The sequence below is a fragment of the Cinclus cinclus genome, chromosome 2 (genome assembly GCF_963662255.1).
Source record: "Cinclus cinclus chromosome 2, bCinCin1.1, whole genome shotgun sequence".
In the NCBI taxonomy this organism is placed as follows: Eukaryota; Metazoa; Chordata; class Aves; order Passeriformes; family Cinclidae; genus Cinclus; species Cinclus cinclus.
Genome location: NC_085047.1, coordinates 67,774,825 through 67,794,160, shown reverse-complemented (window position 1 = coordinate 67,794,160; position 19,336 = coordinate 67,774,825). Strand labels below are relative to the sequence as shown.

The 19,336-nt window shown below is 43.0% G+C and overlaps 1 protein-coding gene across 1 annotated transcript; it reads right to left on the bottom strand.

Annotated features, from left to right (window-relative positions):
• Positions 1-1,486: 1,486 nt before the first annotated feature.
• Positions 1,487-18,166, bottom strand: KLF5 (KLF transcription factor 5). The gene is made up of 4 exons (XM_062514791.1): positions 17,945-18,166; positions 15,230-16,100; positions 14,080-14,139; positions 1,487-1,665 (listed from the first exon to the last, which is right to left on the bottom strand). Exons 1-4 carry the CDS (start codon positions 18,164-18,166, stop codon positions 1,487-1,489), a joined length of 1,332 nt encoding a protein of 443 aa, XP_062370775.1.
• Between the last annotated feature and the right edge of the window lie 1,170 nt (positions 18,167-19,336).

The following is a 19,336-nucleotide window of genomic DNA, read 5'->3' as shown; positions in this document are numbered from 1 at the left end:
AGAGCAACATTTCTAACTATAACAAACAAAACTATAATTTATCAAGTATACATAAAATTGTCTTAAAAAAAAAAGAGTCTATCATATACCACAAATAAATAAAGACAAATAACAGTTTTAACAAAGCTAGGTTTTCCTGCAAGTCCCTTTTTTTTGGTATTTTGATTGTCTATTCTAGCCTTTGGTTGACAGCTTAATTATTACGGCTTGTGAAGTTCAGACACCTCCTAGATTTGTTTGGTTTTCTCCTGTTTTCTGGCCAAATCTTACCTGGTCTAACCCCATCTTTGGCCCTCCATCTACTATTTCAAGGCTGAGCACGGTGGATCAAAGTCATTGTTAGCATAAAAGGGCACAATTTCATTGACTTCAGTGGAGTTTCAGCTACTTCTGTCAGCAGTAAATATTTTCCTGTGTGTCAATCTGAACAGTGGATTAACTAAACTGTACTGCAATTTAAAAAAAAAATACTGTATCCTTTCCTTCAAGTAAATTACATCCAATATCCACATGAAACTAGATCATACTGGTGCTGAACCAGCTTAACATGTCTATCTATGAAAACTGCATCCTAAATCCTTCTTTTTAAAGTGATACTAAGTTTAGCTTATAGTAAGAGGTTTAACATTCTGTGTTCATTTTAACTATCCCCACTATTTCAGCTTCCACCATTGACTTTACAGGTCATTCTGCATGTTTTGCCCTTTTATGCAATTTGAAAACAAATGCCTGCTTTGAATATTCAGTGCACACCATTGAGTTAACAGGTACAAAACATCTGACTAAATTGGTACTATTTTGAGAGGTATTTAAGTAACTTTTTTTATAAATGTGCCATGTTATCAAATGTAAAACAACTGCTCTTTTCAGATGTTTCTTAGAAAACTTCTGTATTAAACCTAAAAAGCTGATTTGCATATTTACAAAATCTTTGTCATAGCAAACATGCAACACACAGAACAAAATGCTTTGTTCTATGGCTGTTTATGAATTTTTCTATGTATTTTATATCCACTGAATGGCTTAATATTAAAAAAAAGAAAACCCCACATACTTAAGTATGTCCAGTAAAAACCTGACAGATTAAAGTCCATGGCTTTTCCACTGTGTTCATTCATCCACATCCTCTTGTTAATTTGCTTATTAAACATTGTCACAATAACGACAGTGCTTTGGTCAAAACACTGCAAGAGGAAAAAAAACAGTATAAAGCTGCAATGTCTCGAGATATAATACTTGTAAAGAGATGAAACCTGCTGACTAAAGCCATATACATCATGAAATCAAACAAACGACTGAACACTCTGGTAATTGTGATACAGTGTCTTCCCTTTTTCTGCATAAATATACAAAATATACATTTCCAGTTCCTTTTAAGATCTCTTTTAAATGGATATACTCAAAAATTCAACTAATTTCAGCTGTAAGTTGAGAGTCAATAGGAAATTGCATAGATACAAAACAACCTCAAGGAGCAGTCCAGCTCTTAGTTCTGATGCCTCTTCATGTGGAGCGCCAGGTGATCGGAGCGGGAGAAGCTCCGGTTGCAGACGGCACACTGGAAGGGCTTTGCCCCCGTGTGCTTCCTGTAGTGGCGCGTCAGTTCATCCGAGCGCGCGAACCTCCAGTCGCAGCCTTCCCACGTGCACTTGTAGGGCTTCTCACCTGAAACACAGCACGGAGAAGCAGAACTGTCAGCTGCCACTCTTCAGCAGAAAACTGATGCGAGCCCACACTGAACGGCATCGTTCTTCGATTACGAACAAGGAGCTGACATATCCTAATTATTCACAGCTCTATGCATCTTGCCCCAAACTAACTGCCCCTTTGTTTTTTTTCTGCAAATTTTGCACTTGAAAATGGGATTCAGTACCTTATTAAAATGTACAAAACTTTCAAACATACAAATTGGAGAGTGCTATGAAAATACAGAGAAATACAGAGTTAAAAAGCCTGCATGAGACCAAAACAAGCTCCTTTACACTCACCACAGTATGAGAGGGAGCAGAGGGAAAAAAAAGCAGTCTCATGTGACAGTCTAGCCTGGTTTGTAACTTACACTTGCACCTTTCAAAATGGGTAATTTATGTTATACGGTGCTTTTTTAAGAGGTCTGAAATGGGAAAGAAGACTTCTACAAGGATTCATTGCAGTGTGCTGATCTGTTTGAGAGCTTCTGATATGTGAAGAAAGGGGCACAGTGTGCTACAAACACAACGGGGATAGTATTTTCTAAAATGTCACAACCAATAAAAACTTGTGGTATCCTGCCTGGGGCTAGCTATAAATAGGAGAAAGCACCTCCAAGTTCAAAGCACCCATTTTCAGAATGAAATGTCTTTAATCAGGTGTTTAAATAGCCGTATTTTAAAGGAGCAACTGCTGCTGTCTTCAGCAGTCTATACTGACATAGGAGGAACATGGCATCTGAAAACTTGCTGTGTTACAGCAACTTCAAAATATCCACCCAGTCTTGAATACACCAGCCCACACACCTGAAATGCTTGCATTCATCCATTTTAGAACTAGAAACACAGTCTTTTAAGCATGCCTACAACTTACAGGTGTTTGTTGAAATGGGAGAAATATAGAGTCACAAAGCCATGACGACTTCTGTGTGAAATCAGAATTTTACAGGGGTAAGAACACACCTGCCTAGGAGCTTGTGTGGGCATGATGTCACCATACAAGCTTCATATAAATAAAGAGGTTAATGTTTGATGTTGTTTGACAAAAACACCTTACAGTTGGGAGAATTGCTATCTATATATTTTGTATTCATTTGATCCATTTGGCAAGAAGAGAAAGAAAACTGAGGGTATCAAAGCACTTGGCAGTAGCTTCATCTGGAGCAGAAACTGACCAAAGCTGAGCTTTCCAAACCGTTCTTTTTAATCCACCTTGCAGATCTTCTACATCTGCACTGGTCCCAAACCTTTACACTGACAGTCTCAAACCTACTGCAGAGTGGAGCGCCTCCTATTTTTCCTTGTTTTATACCACACACACACGTGGAAGAAAGAGAGGGACCAGTATCCTGCAGTCAAGAGTTTATTCTGCATCAGTTATACAGGTAACACCATCTGAGAAGCTCCAAAACATTACTTCAGAGGCACTTATTTATCATGCAGATGAAATGATGAAACTGCTTTTATCTGGGAGTTTCTACTACTCTGTCTGATCAACTAGAAATTTTTCATCTACTACTGAGAGCAGAACCAGCCCTTTGCTCATAATGGGGATTTGACTTAGTAGTGGCAGGTGTTGTCACAACCAGAACCAGACCTTTTCAAGAAAAACTAACCACCCACCCAACCAACAATCTCTTCTCATCAACAGCAACAGGGATTTATTGAAATCATGGTGGAAACATGGAAACATAACATCCCTTAGGAAAAACAAGACCCCAGCATCACCTCTCACAGAATTTGCAATTATTTTGTGGACCACAAATCAGAACAGAAATCATCACAGTTTTCTGTCACAGCTGAATTAACTCTGTCTGAGTAAATTCTGATGCTGACTGAAGATGGGAATGATCTATCATATAGGGTTCTTTCTAGCTCTGTGCAACACATACTATATTGCTAAAGCACAGATTTCATTCAAGCCCAGTGTGTAAAACTTTTCTAACACTGGTGAAGCCAGGTGAGAACACATTGAATGGCAGGAAAGGTCCCTATTCACTGAGGGATCTTTTGCATCATATAGATGATCCTCAATGTATTTTAACTGGGTCAACAATGGAGGCTGTAAAAGCCTGTGTTGCTGATCCAAAGACACAGCACCAGGGAGGTAATCTTTGAATACTTTGTGTTAAAGCACATGTGCACACACAGAGGTTACACGGAAGTATTACTCCTGTATTTGAAGTGTCTTAATTTAGAGAGTGTATTTACTTTTTTTCCTCCTTTATTTCTCCTTTTCTCCCTGTTCGCTTTAAATCCTTCTTTAAAAGCCTTCACTCAAAACTGCCACATTATACTTGACACTGAACTCACAGTGCTGTGAGCCTGACACCCTCGCTGTCCAGGGAGAGTACACACAGTCAGGCCTCTATCTACAAATACTTCCTCTTGTGTTTTGCAGAATTATACAAGGATTGGCAGAGAAAGTAAAGAGGGCAGGAATACAGCACTAGTAAACAAAAGCCTAGGAATATCCAGACCGGACCGGAATGGGGACCCAGAGATTAAGATCTGTTTCCAAGTCTGGCACTGAGCAGGTATGAAGTACACACAACTTTCACTGAGCATCAGACTACGGGGCACTGTAAAAGAAGCCTCAAAGTCGTCCTGTGTAGGTAACACCTGACCCTGTCAGAGTCCAAACAACAACAAAAAAAGCTGTCCCCCATTAAAACTTTTCCTAACACGCAAGCGGTGTCAGCAGGTGCTGGGAAGGCTCCTGGCAGAGGAAGTGGCAGCGTGCCGGCAGTCTGGGCAGCGGCAATTCCTGGGTGCCACAGAGTCCCAAGCAAGGCTGAGTCCCACAGATAGAACCCCCTTCAAACTCCCGGCGCTCAGCTTTGTAGAGACACTGTTTAGAAACTCACCACACTGTCATGGTCACAACACTGCTCGCCACAGCCACAAATCCTCCTGGGCAATAGGGTTGCTCCAGGGAAAAGCTCGGGCAGTGCCATGCAGAACAGCACAGCTCCTCCTTGCTGGCAGACTTCTGCAGACCTGAGCTAAACCAAGCGCTGCTCAGGGGATGAGCAGAGGCAACGAGCTGGTGCCTTACTCAGATTGTATTAATAGTGTTACTTTTATGTACTGGAAATTAAAGCCGGAACGCTGGTTTAACCCCTGCTTTGGCCAACAGTGAGAACTGGAAAATATATTTTTAGTGCCAGTGTAGAGGCCCCGATTATTTTGAATAAATCCTAGGGGTAAAATACTGAATATCTATGTTTGTAATGCTAGTTTCCGTTGGAAAGTTCTATTTAAGAACTGAATCAATTTCAAATGTTTTCCTTTTGGGCAAGGAGGAAGGGGGGGCAAAAAAAAAAAAAAGTAGGTGGAGATTAATTTTCACTCCTTTAGAGCAAGCAGAACAACAACTAGCTGGTAGTATTTTCTCTCTCTCAACCTATACACTTTTTTTGTCATTTAGCAGAAACAAGAATTTGGTTTATGTTCCCGCAAGCAAGGGAAAAAGAGTCTCATATTTTCTGAAGTGATCCTACTACTTTGCTGTGCTGACTTTAAAGCTCTGAGAAATCTGGTTGAAGACTTACTTTTTTTTAAAAGTAGGTATACACAACAAGGGACACTGAACTCTTTATCCACTGTTTTCATTGGCTACATAGTAATGTAAGATCTGTTTACTTTAATGATTGTGCGAAATACAGTAGCTGTAAAGTTTCAGAAGTATTTGGTTTTCCTCCAGCAATTTAGGGCTTCTATAGGGTGTAAAACCAAGAATGCCACTGGTCATCAAACACGAGGGCAGTACGGCTCAGTTACTGGAACACGATCATGGTATCAAACAGATATTTCACTGTAAAAGCAAGAAAACAGCTAACTCCTCCACTTCAGGGGAGCTTCCACTGGATTTGTTAGAATGTCAACACTGTTCAACTAAAACACCATGGAGGAAGCTGGTACCGATTTCCAGCCAAATAGCACACTCCAACTCTTTCTTCCCAAGCCAGAAATATTATACACAGCACTTCTGGGAAACAGAACTGCTTTCCTTTAAATTATACTTCAACAGGATAGGGATTTCGTAAGTTTAATTGGATTTCTGCACAACCTCCTTCCAGTATCAATGGTTTAAAATATTTTGCTAGGCTTATACATCGCAAAACATATTTTTAAGTTCCTGAGCTCTTAATATGTATCCATTCTCCAGTTTAAAAAAATACATTTGTGGAGCATGAGAATGAGACTTGTATTTGAGCACAGAAATTTTAAGCCCTAATGTTTAGATTGGAAGGTCTTTTGAAGAAAGCACACAGCAAGAGATAAGGGAGTTTAACCTGAAAGTAGACTTATTTTGCCTCCAAAGTGCCTATTTGTTATAAAAAAAAATATTCATAATGCTGTGAGATTTAACAAGGATGTTAAAAGGCCGTTTAGATGCTCACACATACAACAAGCTACATTAAACAGCCACTTCAACAGATAAAATCTCCCCCAGCAGATTCCATGGTTCGGGTTTCTTATCAATGCCACAAGAGAGTGTTCTGGACCAGTGAAGTACACACACTGCACTGCCTCTTCTACCTTTAATTTATCTTCTGATTCAGTTGTGTCAAAACACATCAACTGCTTTCCTAACATTTAATGCCAGTCGCTGGCACTGACCCTCGTGGCCATGCTCATTTGGGTAAGGCACAGTGCCACCAGTGGGGGGGAGACAGTAATTTTGGAGACACCCTCTATCTTTGACACGCAGCCTCTGTTCAAGAACATGTTTCTGTTTAAAACCCTTTGGGAAAAACAAGTCACTGACAGACTCCATTATTGATGAATCTCTCTCAGTAACAAGAAAATAAGCTTCTTTATTTCACCAAAGAGCTTTATGACCTTATTTCTGAAATTCACTGATAGGACAGCTTTCTTTAAAAATAAAGTTGTAAACAGCAAGGGCTGGATTTTCAAACCTAATGTTAGGTAACTCTATTGGTATGCAGAAATCCAAATAGATATTACAACAGCCAATGCCTGCAACTTTGCTTGTTTCCTATCAGAAATTTCTGTCAGTGCAGCAAGTTTTGAGCCTCCTTAAGGAATAACAGATAGTACACTTTTCAGACTTAAAAATTACAACACCTACTTACAACTCACAGGGGTATAAAAGTATAAAGACAGCCCCCCTCCCCCAGTCTCACCATCATTTTAATATTATGTGATTAATGTTATTGTGATTATTACAGAACTAGTTCTAGTGGCAAGTGGTTGGCCTTAATATCCAGGTAGGCGCAATAAAATTGTGGCAGGCATAGCAGAAGATTCTGTACCAAAACTGCACCAGTTATGTACCTAACCTTTATCATGTTCATCTTTAAAACAGATTATCGAGAAGATTTATGTTGTCTCAAATTTTCTGGTGATTTGTTTTCAAATTTTTCACATGTTAACATCAGTTGTCTTAATTTCCTGACATGCTATAGCCTCAAATTTTTTTTAAAAAAGTAAGAACAAATTAAATGTTTTTTTTCTGTTTTAGTTTGCTCAAAGTAGTGTTTTTCTAGATCACAGCACCATAGTTTTAAACGCTAACTGGGTGACTGGACCTAAAAGTACTTACTGGGGTGTATGTCTGCAAGTTTTTTTTCAGAAGTTTTTTGCTCCCAAGACTTACCAAAAATCAGATCTTCTTTCTCTTACTGACTAAGTGCTAAGTGCTGTAGTCATCATTAAAAGCAGCTTCTTGGTTTGGTTTTGTTTTTTTTTTGAGAACAGAAAGCTACATTTTCAAAATAAATGAATCCTCAGGTGTTCAAAAGATCTTTAGTGCACTAAAATTCTAAGTTGTCCAAGATGGAGATGGGTGAGGGACTGGCAGCAAGCCAGGTACATCCACCTTATTCTGGGAGTGACAAAACAAATTTAGTCCTTGAAACATCCATCCACAAATAATATGAATGAGCAACATATGCCGCACATTTTTAAATGCAATAAAGTCTCTACCTACTACCATAGTGCCTGAAGGGGTACCATTAAATACTACTTCACAATGAAACATCATTTTAAGGAATTTTGTAACAGAGAGCTTTGAGCTCAGCACGAAGTCCTTTCACTGATAAAATGAAACATGATCAGGAATAAAAGATAACTCACTGGTGATCAAAGAGGACAGTGAAAAGAATTCACTGTCTGACTACAGAGGTGTAGAAGGCATTACCTTCTCAGCACTCCCACCAATGCTAGAAGCACACTTACTTTGCTAAGTGTTGTCTTACGCAGTTCAAGGATTAGTGAGGAATCTTGACTGCCCTGTGCAATGGTTTATTTTCTTTGTGGTATAACATTCTGTCTTAACAGAGGTGGTCGCTCTTCAAGAAGATATGCAAACACAAAGGGAAGGAATTTTTTTTAAGTAGGTTTATAAGAAAACCATGCCATTTGGCGTGCATGGCTGTGTCTACACATCCTGTGCTGAAGAACACATTTCCTCACCTATGCCTGTGGTACAAGAACTGCTCTTTAGCTCTCTCACCAATAACACTGGCTTTTGTACAGCCAGATAAGAGGTGCTCTTAAAATGGAATTTATTAAACACATACTGTAGACTTCCAGATTTCCATCTACTCTACGCACACACACACACACCAGAAGAAAAAAAATTAAAGCAATACATTAAAGGTATTTTAACTCAAAGCAAAGCACTGTACACTTGCCAAAATCAAAGGTTTTAATATGTCCTTAATCAGAGTTGTTAGAGATCCCTGAATATAAATAATGCAGCCTGACAGGACAGGAATGCTGCTACCAAGATACTCAGACTAAACTAGGACATTACTTAAATGTTTCTAATCTTTCACCAATGGGAAGTGCAGGTCATCTAACAAACAAGCAACATGCTATCCTGGCTGGAATCAGGAGTCAATCATCCCAGTCAAGCCTCAGAAATTAATTACAATAAGGAATGTCTGATCAAATAATGGACATTTTTAATCACTGGCAATTGCTCTGCATCTTGGGACTATATTAGCCTATGTAGGGCGGTCTCAAAATGAACTATATTTAAAGCTGGTCTCTTAGGTCAACAGTTTCTTTATCAAGAATCAAATATCCTGGAACTGAAGTTTAATCCTCTCAGGGAGCAATTGACAGAAACAACAGGTTTTTAAAGCTTTCATGCTTAGAGGGACTTTCTAGGCTTTTAATCAAAAAGGAAATATTAGGCTTTTCTTCTCAGTATCTAAAGTCTAACAGGAATACCCTCACCTGACACCTTGGAATTAAATTCCTACTTCATAGAAGTTGTATGCTGGATGCTGGTAAGAATGACCAGTAATATATAAATAAAATTTAGGTTTTTGCTGCTAAGATTTTAACCTCTTTTCAGAAACACATTCAAACACTTCCCATTCAGCTTATGACTGCAGACAAAGAACCAGATCAATTATTCCCAAGGCCTGTGATCATTCATGAAGCATTTGAAAAAAATGCATTATTTTCCCTTAAACTGTGGTTTGCACAGGAAAATAATGTACTTCCATTTCTCACACGGGCAACTAATGGATTTAGCAGAATTCATAAATAAAAGATACTAACATACCCCTCAGCAGTGTCTAGCAACACTGCACTTTAATGCACTTTGTCAACAGCTTCATTTAACTCTCTTCCACTTTTCCTTATGGTCTCTACCAATGATGGCATTTACTGACAGCTCCTTAAAGTGACCCATTTAACAGGTCAAAAAAGCTGGATCTGCACAGAAGTATTACTTAATTGCTGTTTTCATGATTTCAGGATGAGGTTTGCTGTGGCTGCAACCATGAGCAAGGCAAGAGTATTTTGGGGACTCCATTCCTCATGTGCACACCATGAGCAAAATCCCTCACCAAAGTCTCAGTATGATTTGAGTTCACATGTTTCCCCATGAGCATTTCTTCCGGCAGGAGCCCAACTGCTACCTCTCTTCCCTTCTGAACCAGGGGCATCCTGAATTCCTGGGCAGATGGCACCACCCATAACAAGTGCAGGAATACCTATGCAGGTATAGCACCAAGACCCAGGGACTGCTGGAGTCTACTGCTTACAAGTGGTTCTAATTCTGATGTACCATCAGCATAATTCTGGTTCTATAGAGGCAGAGATCTAAAAGAAAATAAAACGTTTAACGCCTTGAGGTACTGCACAAGTCAGCAGCCTATATAAACATTTGGAATAACCAGGGACAGTGGAAGTATTTTGAGTGCATCTCATTAGAGAAATGCCATTTCTCTTAAGCTATCTCTGCTTCCACTTCCCATCACCAAATACAAGCTAGATCTATAGATAGAGATGAAATAGTTCTGCAGTTAATGCTAGAAACTATTAATGGCAAGCCCACCATGTGACCAGAGAACATGCCTGTACAAAGACTCTGTGTATGGAAAACCAGTATGCAGATGGAAAATGTCCTCAATGTGCGTGCCCTGATGTGTTCAAAACAATCACAGATTTTCGTCTTAAAAACATACACAATTCTGAAGTGTGCAGCTGCCACAGAAACAATTAACCCCCTCCCCCCCGACCCTGTAGCCAGCTGTTCTGCAGCATTACAGGTAGCATACAGGTAATGGTGCCCCAGGTGCCTGCACAGCCAACAGTCAACGTCCACAATCCAGAAGTTTGGCATATATAGAAATCCAAAAGGATAAATTATAGGACCACTGTTCAAATTATTACTTGATATATACATACATACATATATATATATATATGTACTCGGATGCCAGAAGAAGAACTGAATAAAGTTTATCTGCAATACACAAGTAACTGCCTTTCCCTGAGATTTGGCACATGTTTCAATTTGGACATACAGCTGTTATGCCAGAGCTTTCAGATGGCTTTGCTGCAGAACAGCCCGTGATAAATGCACAACCCTCTCACACTTTAGATACCGCAATTGCACAATGCTGGGTACAAAACAAAACTTGCTCCGTGACGAACAGGTAACATTATTTTAAAAGAAACTCCCTGCTTCGAAAGGTCAAAAATACAACCTGTTTTGAAAGATGTTCCAATAGGTACTTTAAAACACTGAGTTTTAAAACACATTTTACCTGTTTCAGAAGTAACTAACATCAAATTCAGGTATCATACTGAAGTGGTTTAAGGTATTAAAATGTACCACACATCTGCTCCAGAACTGCATGGAAACGGATGAAAAGTGCTCTGCATCTTTTCAACACTCGAACCTTTCTTTTTATTCTGTTTTGGAGTTGCCAGTTTACCAACTAAAATTTATTTGATTGCGAACAAATGCTAAAGCATTACTTTGGGAAAGAAAAATGTGTGCCTGCTTCAGCAACCGGCAAAAATACATAACCCTATCGTAACTCTTTAACAGGAATACTGGATTCCTGATCAACAGCAAGAGTCCAGTGTAACTGCATTAAATCAGCATAACTATATGACTTTATACCACCTGACTTAGTGTAAGGCAAACAGCTTGGGAACACCTAAGAAGAAAAATATATGGCATTTTTCCCTTGCCCATTTCCTGTAGTTTTGTTTAGATGCAATTTATAAAATCTGTGTGTTCATATCGGAACTGAAAAAAAAAATTGACTACAGCCTGCATTCCATCTATCAAAAGTAACATTTCCCTTAGGTTTGTTCTCAAAGAACATCTACTAAACCCAGGGAAAGCCTTTCAGAAGAGAAAGGCTGCTAAATAAATACTGTGAAAAGGCTGAGATTTTCCAATACAAAAGGAAAACCATGAGGTCTGCCTTGACTTTTAATGGCAGACAAACTTTGCTGCAGGCTCTTTTATTTTAAGATGACAGATTGTTGAGAAGGGCAGGGACTGGTTGGGATGAGAGAGAGACTGCAGCCAATTTTAAAAGGTATTGTTAAGAAACTAAGAATAAGGAGAGAACAACTTCAGTGGTCCATGATTACTAAAGAACGGGTTTAGCCAGATAAACAGGTCTGCTATCCCTGAAGGGATTTGAAAGAATATCACACACAACTTTATTAAAACGGCTTACGTGACATTTGCTTTAGACTTTGAAGGTAAAAGCTTCACAGAGTCGTATAAAAATGTTTTAAAACTAAAAATATCAAAACTGATTAGTGCTGTATGAATTCACAGTTCGGGGGGGGGATGGGTTGAACAGCAGCACATCCCCTAATTTAGCCCTCGGCACTGATCCCTTTGGAGATCAATAGCAAGATTCCCTTGAACTCTTGGGGAAGGCTGAGCAACTTCACAGGTTTCCCGGAGTTTGCACCCCTTTACTTCAGCATTCCTTAATCAATCAAACGTTAAGTCAGAGATCTGGCTCTCAAAACACACTTCAATCGTATGTTAAGGCAGAGATCAGAATCGCTGCTGGAAATCTTCAAGTATGAAGTGAATATTCAGGAGAGTTAAACTAATCCAAACTCTGAAATACTGCAGGTAACAGGATAGGACTCACATTCTTGCATGTAATGCACGCTTTAGACAGTTTATCCCTTCATTCACCTCCCCAGAAGACCCTTTGTATTACAGACCTGCTTAAGTTCACTAGATTTTTATCTAAAACAACATTCTTGTTTCCATGAATACATCAGCTCCCCTGACCTTTGCACATTTATCCACATTTCTAGGTAAAAAAGTGAAGGCAACAATAAACATTAGTGACCCTAAGCAATATATGCTAGCAATGAGGTATGTGTTTCTATGCATACAAGAACTAATTTTGTAAACCCTGAAGTCATTACTACTCAAGGTACAGGAGAAAAGATATAAATTGATTTTAAAAAGGAAAAACATTCATTTCAAATGCTATGTAATGTTAATGTTTAAAATAAAGCTTTGCTTTTATCTCTCTTCCTAGTTATTTTATAGTAGCAATCAAGATACTTAAAACTGCTATTTAGTTCCTGGCTGAAGTGAGCAAGTGGAAATTGTGCACTTAAATGTACAGATTATTTATTAAACGGGGATTCTACTCTCTGACACTAATCAGATTTACAGCCTCATGAAAATACTCCTTTCTTACAAAACTTACTGCTACCGAGTGATTATATGTTAAGAATAATTTTAACAGCCTTTGTGTTTAGTCTGTCACTAATGCCAAACTGTAATATTTTAAACTTCCTTTTAATATTTCACTGTACAACACAAGATTTCCTTAGTAACACTTAGCCTGGACATACTCAACTTCTTTACAATAATCTAACAATCCATTTATAACAGCTGCTGAACAGAAGGCCTTGTTTCCATAGAGACAGTGAAACATTTTGTTAGACCATAGCTCAGGACAAGTTTTGATTTAAGCTTAGGTGAAAACTCACTCCTTGAACGGCACAGCCCTAGCACTAACAGTCTGCTTCAATAATAATGCTGCTTGAACTGCGACTCGTGTTTTGCTCTAAGCCCATGCATAAAAGAACCAGAGTTCACAGTGACTTCTAAAAACAGGAGTCACACTCCTTTCATTTTGTTTCTTTACAAAATCAGTCATGTGCTTTTTATGGATTTAGCATGAGTGGTTCTGTACCAAGATCCCAGCAAAGAACTTGCCTAAACAGTTTCAGGTGTGCTAGTGGCAAGCTATGTTTTTTTCCTTCTCGCCCTCTCTCTTTCTTCCCCCTGCCTCAGCAGGTGAGCACTTGGGAAGAGCACCTGGGGTAGTTCCACCTCCCCACCACTTTCCTGGGCACTCACAGCTCCTGCACCCACACACAACCAACACCATCCCCAGCTCCGCTCCTCGCGGGCCCAGGAACAGGGACTGCCTCTGTAGCTGCAAGCAGACTTTGAAAAGGGTACAAAAAAACAACTGTGACACACTGACAATTTAATTTTCTTCGTTTTAATATCTTTCCTTCACAGAATATAAATTTTTTTAAAAAAATTAAAATTTTGTCTTTTTTAAAAAAATATACATGGAGAACATTTGTCTGTTAAAAAAAATAATAAAGCCCACTTAATGCCAAGGACAAAGTAAATGGACATATTCAGGGAATTTTCACGATGTTTGTGAAAAATTCTAACATTAAATTATCCAAAAAGGTCAGAAAGAAAGCCCAAGCCAAAAAACAAAAAAAACCAAAAAAATCTATCTACTGAGATAAATCTTCAAAACTAGAATATCTTTACTATGTTTAATTCACTATTCGTGAAGGAAAGAAGTATTTTTTTTAACATTATAATGGCATTTTAGACTGAAAAAGAAAGTTTCCATCTACTTTATTGTCAGCTATTTTGAGTTCCACTGAGGTTTAACAAAACTGCATAAATGAAACAGATTTTACTTCTCAGTGAATCCTCAAATATTTCATAGCTGAACTGCCAGTGTGTCCGCACCACTCTAGAGAAAACAGGGAGAAGCTGGCAGACCCAGCGTGCTTGCTTTGTGAGAGAACGGGTCAGCCACGGACCAAGGAGAGACAGCGAGAGTGAGCACATACATACCTGTGTGGGTTCTCAGGTGCGCTTTTAAGTGAGAAGACTTGGTATAAACTTTTGTGCAGCCTAAACAACAACAACAAAAAAAAAAAAAAAAAAAAAAAAAGCAAAGAGGCTTCAGTACGGAGAACAGAAACACTATGTTTAAACTCTCATTCAGTGCTGGGGTAGTATCCAGACACATTGAAGTTTACTGCTTTCTGGCATCATTTCTGCCAGTCAGAAGCAAAATTTTACATAGAATGCTCCTACAGATACGTTGCTTTACACAGAAAAAACCTATATGTTTCTGCTCGACTTCCTGCTTTGCAATGTAGTACATAGGCCAATAGCTGCTACAATCCATGTACAGTAGCACCTGCTACATCAAGTCAACAACTCAGCAGGGTTTTGGGGTTCTTTTTGTTAAATTTCCAAGAGGACCTGATCAAGACAGACTCTGTGTCACCGTCACCCAGGGTTCAACACAACTCTTTCACTGGGAATTTACTGCACGGCACACCGAATGGGCGATATGGCACCAAGAGGTGGTAAAGGGGGAGCAGCAATTTCTCTCTGCGCTGCAACGGGTGTGCACGCCTTGTATCTGGGGTCACGTACTACATGGGGGCACACTCTCCAGTCAGGTCCCTCTTCCCCTTCAGTGCAATACATCTGCAGACAATTTTCAGAGATGGTTTTAATGGATTTATGAGGCCAGCTGAATCACCTGTTCGTAACAGGAAAGAATGGTTGTGGCTTTGGCTACTGGGAGCTGAAATTATTCTTGTAGTGCCAGAAAATTCGAACAGAGTTGTACTGCACTGGACAAACTGAACCCCTGCTCCATCATGAATTCTGGACAGTCACACTGATTTACATCAGCAAAGGCCAAAATTTTTAAGTTTTCTTTTCTACGGAGTCCATATTGTGTAACATGGTAAAATGAGCTCAGGAGAATGACAAATGACATGAAGAGTACCTATTATTTAAAGAATGTGAGAGTGTTCCACTCAAAATAGAACAATGATGAAGACAAATTCTACTTGGACAAAAAACAATTTGGTTCTCCCTAGCTGCAGACCACAGCTAAAGAAAACCACTCATACCTCATTCATGATTATTCACACTTTTTTTTAATTGCAAGAGCTGGGATTTTCTGGCACAGATTGCTTACCTGGGTAGTCACAGTAGTGGATACGTCTCTTCTCCAAATCTGGGTTACTTCTCCTGTTGTATCTGACAGGTTGGATGTTCTGGGGGGTTATGGGCAGAGTGGCTGGTAAATTTGGGTTGTGAATCGCCAGCTTGGAAGCTATAGTTGCGGCATATGATGGAGGAGGGGTTAAATTCTGCAGCATCTCTGCTTGTCTGTCTGGACTTCCAGGCTCTGAGCTTGGGGGCGAAGGAGGGAAGTAAGTGGCCTGCTGCTGCAGAAACTGGTTTGGCATGGTGTAGGTACAGGGGGGGATGCCCTGGAACTGTTTCATTGCAGTCTGTGGGACAGCCGAGGAGAGCGTGTTAAGGCCCGCCATGGCTGAGGGCATGGAGACATTGTTAAGGGAGTCCATCACGGCTGCCTGAGGAGTGGTGCTGGACATGTCTAAATCCGGTGAGCTCAAGAGCTGATACAGCTGGCCTTGCTGGGGCGTGATGGAAAGATGGACATCTGGAGTAGGAAGCTCCTGTTTGATGAAAATGTTGTTCACATCAGGAGTTTGGTGGGAGCTGAAGATGCTGGTAAATTCAGGGAGGGCCTGAGTGGGAGCAGGGGCAGGGGCAGTAGCTTCGTTCTGGTGGCTGAACATGCCGCCCGGCTCTGTCTTGATGTGGGTTACACAGGGTCGCTGAGATTTGTACAGGCCAGTTCTCAGGTGGCTGATGTCGGGCAGGAAGACGTTCATGTTGATGCTATAAGGCAACCCTTCGCTGTCAGTGAAAAACTGGTCTACAACCGAGGCACTGTCTCTTCTGTATTTCTTATGTTCAGCGATGACCGGAGCGGGTGGGAGCTGAGGTGTCAGGTATTTCTCCATTTCACATCTCGTCTACAAATACAAAACAGACCATAATCCACATGATTTTTTTACCAGCTAAGAAAGATGATGGCATCCAAGTCATGTGGGGCTTTACAAATAAAAGGCAATACTGTTCATCCAGCTGCAGGACACCTACAGAGGAAGTTATGAATGCTCACACTAATGAAAACCAGCTTGATTTTACAATCAGCACACTGATCAACATCATCAAGGACAAGGAGATAAAGTCACAGTACAAAGTGTTCACACATTAAGACAGATCTGATGGTTCAGCATACACAAACTTTTCATCTTTTATGCCTAAAAGACAGCGCGAGGCGCAGAAGTGACAGGCGCTCTGCCTAATCTGCAGATCAACTGCTCTGGAATTCACTGCTCAAGCAGGGTGACTGCCTATCTGTTTCACCCGCTTCTCTTTGAAATGCTAACTGTAAAAGCCACATCCTCAGCTGACTATTTGAATACTAATACATCAAATAGTGTTTAGATATATATATTCCATACTTCCATAATTTTTTCATCTCTAGAAAAACGGATTTAACTAGAACTACAACGCCAAAGTGTAAAGTTATTAATAACATCAAATAAAAAGGAGATGGGTTGACTACATCAGAGTATTCTTTGTGTAAAGTGTCTCCAGGACTACAGAAACCAGTAATAATCTATGTAGTGTATAATTGTCTAACAGCGTGATAAACATGTCCCTATCCATGCCTCGGTTCTCGGAGAGGTCTTTAATTACTGGAAAATCATCCTCTTAGCACAGTAGTGCGAGGGAATCCGTGGGTGGCTGGAGCCCTATACATTACTGGTGTACAGTCATCGGTAAAACATTTATCATGCACTCTCCAGTGGGCAAATGCTACATTCCCCCCTGCCCTGTCAAGAGAGCGCTCATACCAGACCCGTTTAGCACCCCGCAAGCGAAAGCAGCTGACGAACAGCAGCTCTGCCCGAAAGTGGATTTTAGGACCTTTCTTCAAAGACCCCCGGTAAACACCACAAACAAACACAGCCGCCTTCCCGTCCCTTTGATCTGGATCTGCCCCGACATGCCAGGCTACTTTTTCCAGCTCTTGTTTACGGGTAGAATGCAGCTCGCTTTGAAGACGCGGAGTTATTTACTCGTTAGGGAAGACACCACCGAAAGGCAGCGCCCGACAGAGCGCTGCCCGGCACCGGGGCTCCCTTCCCGCAGGGATCCGCCCCTGGAGCGGGCACCGTCCGCGGGCTGGAGCCCGGCTGCGGTCGGCACCTTCCCGCTTTTAGCTCCTCCAGCTGTTTGCCTGCAGATCCGCTCCCAAACAGGCTCTTGGGACAGGCACGAAGTCCTGGGAAGTCCCCCCTTACCAGTGAGTCGTGTGCTCTCCCCCCCCCGCCCCCCGAACATGACTCCTTGCGTGGGCGAGGAGGACAGGCGGCCGCTCTAATTCTGCCGCCGGGCAAGTGCGAAGACAGCAGCTGTAGCTTTCAACACACCCGCGGGGGCAGCCCCGCTCCCCCCGCCGCCCCCGGACTGCTCGGCCGCTGCCTCCGGAGCCCGCGCCCCGCCTCGGCCCCGGCCGCACACGGGAGCGCTCCCCGCTCCGCGGAGCTCCGCACGGGCGGGATGGGCGGCGTGCCCGCTCCCCCGCGCATACACACGAACACACACATACGAACGCACTCACACACTCTGCCACTGCCGCCACGGCCCCGGACTCCGGGGTCCACCGCCCTCGCCCCGCAGCCCGGCCCCACCCAGTCCCGCCCGCTCCGCAGCAGCCGCCCCGGCCGGGGCGAGGCGCGGTGGCCGGGGGCTGTGCGGGCACCGAGTGTCCACCGGCGGGCTGTAAGCGGTGCCCGCTGCCTACCTGCACCATCTCCTCCGCCGGCAGGTTCGCGCCGCCGCCCCCGCCACCGCCACCCTGGTGCTGCTGCGGCGGCGGCGGCTGCTGCTGCTGCTTCAGCTCCTCTCCGGGGAAGATCGCTGCCTCCCGGGCCCCCAGCACGGGCTTCAGCTGCGCGAACACCGGCTCCTCGGGCTGCTGTACGGGCCCCAGGCGGGCGGTCATGGTCAGCACCCTGGTAGCCATGGGGCTGGCGGCGGGCGCGGCGCGGACGGGCTGCCCGCCCCGACGCAGGGCGAGTGACCCGCGGGCGGCTCCGGGCGGTGGCTACTCGTGTGCTCACTTCCCAGGAGCACCAGCCCAAAGCGCATCCACTCCCGTATCGTCAGTGCCTCCGCCTGTACCTGGCCGCGCGTATCTACCCGGTGACACACGCCCGCCTCTATTTCACCCTACTCCACCCCCGGCCCCCCCTATACCCCACCCAGCCCGGAGAGGGGGCCGGCCCTGCCGCCCGCCCTGCCTACGGGGAGCGCGGGCAGCTCCTCCCCGCCGCCCGCTCCGGCCCGGCCCGCTCCGGCCCTGCCCCGCAGCGGCGGCACCGGCGAGCGCGGGGCTGATGGCGGTGCGGTCCCGGTCCCGGTCCCGATCCCGATCCCGGCAGGACGGTACCGCCCGGCCAGCAGCTGGGGAGCGGTGCCCGGCGCAGCGCTCGCCCCGGAGTGGAAGCGGGTTTTCAGCAAGTGCAGCGCTCCGCCGAGGCTTCAGTCGTGATTCTACTATTATTTATAGTCTTGTAAAGAACCACTGCTAATGTGAGCGCTTTAAAACAACTGTCTTGTCCTACCTTTCATCTTCAAAAGGGTTTTAAAGGCAGTCGTTCAGATTTATTATTTTTTGTCCTGAAGGCAACTCGTACTCGAAACCTGCTGCTAATAATTACCAGCCCGGCAGTACACATCCACCCCCCCCCCCCCCCCCCCCCCCCCCCCGCGTACACTGTGAAAATGAAGTTTTTCAGCATTTTACAGAAATAGCGCAGAGGACAAGGAAGACGGGTAAAGAGGTGGCGACGATTGAATCTGCTCTTCCCCCTACCCCCTCTCCCCCCCACAAAAATGAGGCAAGTTTCTGTTTACTTGTTTTGAGGTGTGGTTTCGACGCAAAGCGTATTTCCCCGTAGACACAGGATGGTGATCTGAGCTACCGCATGTTTTGCTGAAGCAGAAAAAGGAGGGACGCCGTCCTTTCGTGCGACAGCGACAGGCTCACGTCGTATGGGAAAAGTACAGCGTGTAGCGGAGCTTTGGGAAAAAGCACAAACTTACCACCTTTCTCCTAGCCCTGTCAGCTCTGTGCCTTCGGTTTGCAGAGAAATCCACAGAAGTGTTGGCAACCTCCCCCTCCCCATATTTA

Coding starts and splice junctions, on each gene's coding strand:
- KLF5 (XM_062514791.1), bottom strand. CDS start 18,166: ATGGCTACCAGGGTGCTGACCATGACCGCCCGCCTGGGGCCCGTACAG. Junction 16,101..17,944: donor CGGCGGAGGAGATGGTGCAG/GTAGGCAGCGGG, acceptor TTGTATTTGTAG/ACGAGATGTGAAATGGAGAA. Junction 14,140..15,229: donor CCACTACTGTGACTACCCAG/GTAAGCAATCTG, acceptor GTTGTTGTTTAG/GCTGCACAAAAGTTTATACC.